Source organism: Manacus vitellinus, unplaced genomic scaffold, assembly GCF_001715985.3.
Source record: "Manacus vitellinus isolate BGI_N305 unplaced genomic scaffold, ASM171598v3 scaffold_72_pilon, whole genome shotgun sequence".
Lineage (NCBI taxonomy): Eukaryota > Metazoa > Chordata > Aves > Passeriformes > Pipridae > Manacus > Manacus vitellinus.
In genome coordinates this window covers 22,943-26,085 of record NW_021940764.1, presented here as the reverse complement: position 1 = coordinate 26,085, position 3,143 = coordinate 22,943, and the positions used below count along the sequence as shown (strand labels likewise).

At 61.7% G+C, this 3,143-nt stretch overlaps 2 protein-coding genes across 2 annotated transcripts in view; both read right to left on the bottom strand.

Moving 5' to 3' along the window:
- CASC3 (CASC3 exon junction complex subunit) overlaps positions 1–811 on the bottom strand; it is a 13,236-nt gene extending 12,425 nt beyond the window's left edge. The window contains exon 1 of the mRNA XM_029964439.1: positions 734–811. Coding sequence (XP_029820299.1) covers positions 734–811 — 78 coding nt within the window. The remainder of the gene's footprint in view (positions 1–733) is intronic.
- Positions 601–3,143, bottom strand: part of MSL1 (MSL complex subunit 1) — a 14,777-nt gene continuing 12,234 nt past the window's right edge. The window contains exons 2-7 of the mRNA XM_029964438.1: positions 2,483–2,865; positions 1,801–1,865; positions 1,573–1,640; positions 1,218–1,342; positions 1,018–1,090; positions 601–907 (exon numbers count right to left, since the gene is read on the bottom strand). Coding sequence (XP_029820298.1) covers positions 817–907; positions 1,018–1,090; positions 1,218–1,342; positions 1,573–1,640; positions 1,801–1,865; positions 2,483–2,865 — 805 coding nt within the window. The 3' untranslated portion in view covers positions 601–816. The remainder of the gene's footprint in view (positions 908–1,017; positions 1,091–1,217; positions 1,343–1,572; positions 1,641–1,800; positions 1,866–2,482; positions 2,866–3,143) is intronic.

The window sequence follows — 3,143 nt, the reverse complement described above, 5'->3', positions numbered from 1 at the left end:
GGGGAAAAGAGGTGGAAAAAGGACAAAAAAAGAGCAGAAAAAAGGGGAGGAAAGGGGAAAAAAGGGGGAAGGAAAAAGGGGACACACGGAGCTCGCCCCATAGAGCCCCCTCCCCACCCATCCAGCGCCACAGCGTCAGGTCCCAGCACCGAGAGGGGTCCAGCAGCACCCGGGGGGCTCAGCCAGGGAACACCCCCGACCCCCCTCACAGCACACCCCTTGCCCGCCTCAAAAACATTTAAATTATATATATAAAAAAAAAACCAAAACAAAACATTAAAACCCCCCAAATTGTGCGCACAGGGTTTCTATTTCACAAAAAAAAAAAAAAAAAAAAATTCTGCTTTTTAACTCTCCCCCCTCTGCCCCCGCCAACACGATCCAGAGGGGGGGGAACTCCCCAAAGACGGGGGAAAACACCCCAAAAGTGGCTCCCAGGTGCTTCCAACTTCCCGGTTCCCGTCTGGCTCCGACAAAACCCGCTGTTTATCCCGTTTTCTAACTAAACGCAACACGAAGGCAGCGGCGAGTGAGTCCTGGGGGGACCCCCGGGCACCAGGACTGGGCCCTGGTGATCCCCACGGCGATATCCCAAATCCCAAGGCCACGGGAGTGGAGCAGCCGCTGGGGAGCCTCGGCCGGTGCCAGCGCGGGGGGGACGAGTCCGGGGAACGTTCCAAAACCCAAGAGAACAAAACTGGGATCGCAGAGGAACGAAACCATCCGTCGGCACGGAGCGGGCGGTGAGCCGGTGACGGCGGAGCCTCTGGTGGCACACGGAGCTCCCGGAGGTGTTCAGAGCTCCCGGCATCTCCGTTACTTCCGACAGGTCCGGTGCGGCGTCTGCTTCTTCTGCACCTCCAGCCGGCAGCGGCTGCGCTCATCCAGCCACGGCAGCTCGAAGTTCCTGCGGGCACAGACGGTGTCACCACAGCACCAGACTGACCGGTGCCCTCCTGGGGGTGACACCAGACTGAGGCCCATCCCATCCCTGTCCCTCGTGCCCCCTGTACTCACTGTGGGGTCAGTTTGGGTAGGGGCCGGCCAAAGGCGACGACGGGCAGGTACGGGGTGATGAGCAAACTTTCCACTGCAGAGAGACACCAGAACATGAGACCCCCCTGTCTGCACCCCAACAACCCCACCTGCACCCCAGCACCCCTGTCTGCACCCCAGTACCCCTGTCTGCACCCCAACACCCCTGAGCCACAGCTCACCGTCATCTGGCTCAGGGAAAAATGAGGTAACTTCAGGTTCCGACTCCTGAATCCCTTTCCTTTTGTACATTCGGAGCTGCAGCCGCTGCAGGATTCTCTGTTCCCTGATCCGCTGGATGTCCCACCTGGAAAAACGGGATGGATGGGAAAGTGAGGAGCCACGGGCAGTGAGGATCCCGGGGGGATCAGGGGGCTGTGCCGGCTGCCAGTGACATAGGAACATCCCTCCTCCCACAGCATTCCTGGCTCCCACCCCAGTTGCACCCTGTCCCATCCTCCTGCTCCAGGTGACACCCCAAGACCCTCCTCTGCGGGACCAGGGACCCCAGACCCCCCTCGGTCTCCTTGCTCCCACCTTTTCCTTCGTTTCTCATCCAGCTCCAGCTTCGCATGCCGTTTGGAAAAGACGCTGTCGTCCAGGTTCTGCAACGACACCGGACAGGGATCAGCACGTCATCCCGGTGCCAGATCCTGCTCCCACAGCCCCAGGAGGGGCTGGTCCTTTCCCCCCCCAGGTCCAGGAGTGTGGAACAGCCCAGAAGGCCCCTGTGGCACCGCCGGCTCCAATGGGAGCTCCACATACCTCCAGGAGGTCCGAGGGGTTGGGGTCTCTCAGGGGCTCCACGACATGGTCCCTCCAAGACGGAACTGCGGGACGAGAGGGAGGCTGTTACCCCACACTGGGACCTCCACACCCCCTGCCCCACCTTTCCCTCCTATCCCTCCCTCGGAGCACAGCTTGGGATCTCCCAAACCCTCATCCCAAGCCAGGCCAGGAGCTGATGGGGGCCTGGGAGGAGGCAGAGCTTGTCGTCACCCCTTTGGCCAAGCACACGAGCAAACCTGAGCCACTTCCAGGGATGTGCTGAGCTCTCCCCACGCCGGAGCACTTGGCCACCTGGCAGGACAGGTACCGGATTCAGGGACAGCGGGTGACCCCGGTGCTGTGGCACGGTGGCATGAGCCAGAGCACGTTTCCCAACCACCCTGGGGAAGTTGCTTCACCCCTCACTCCAACAGACACCAGCAGAGTGGGGCCAGGAGCCCTGCCCAGAGCGAGGTGAGCCGGAGACGAGATCAGGGAGAGCCCAGAGCCAGCACCCACCACCGTGGAAGGAGCCAGCAGCGTGGCACCTCTCCCAGCACCACGGGCACTCCCTTTGGGAATCTGGGAGCCCTGTCCCAGATTCAGGATGAAGGTGCTGAGCCGCATTCCCTGGCCAGCTCAGCCCTAGCAGCTTCTGCACCGTTCTCTCCATCCTTACTTGCTACAGTCTCCTCCTTTTTCGGGGAAGGCTCCCGCAGCGGCAGCGGCGACGGGGGCGGCTGGTGCCAGCGGCACAAGTACATTTCGGTGGTGGAGAGATAGGGCAGGTCGTCGGCCTCGCTGCCCAAGCCCTTCTCCTTGGGGTGGGTGCCGGGGCCCTTCGGCGGGGCCGAGGCCCGGAGCGGGGTCTCCAGGAGTGACCGGGGTTTTTCTGGAGTCTCTTGGCTCCGCAGTTCTCGTTTACAAACAGTTTCGGCCAAGGAGCCGCCTGACTCCTCCTTCCCCGGGGAGTGCTTTGGAGTTTTACTCTTCACTTTGGAGAACTCGGACACCAGTTTTTTAACGGGCGTCTTCCTCTCCGCGCTCCCAAACGTCGGCTTCCTGCGGGAGGGAGAGGAGCTGAGCCAGGCACATGGATCCTCACCCTGCACCGGGGCCACCACGGGGGAGTCCAGCACCCCCAAACCTGGGCTGTTGCATCAGGGTAGGACAGAGGCAGTTTCCAGAGGGCCTTCCCCGGAATTTTGGCCCCCCTCCCTCTCCCCCTAGGCTTTCACCAGGTTCTCCAGGATGCAGGGATGTATTCCTAGTGCTGGGCAGCCTCTCTGAGCAGCTCAAGGGTCGCTGGGAGCCCCATGGACAGAGGATAAAGCCATAGG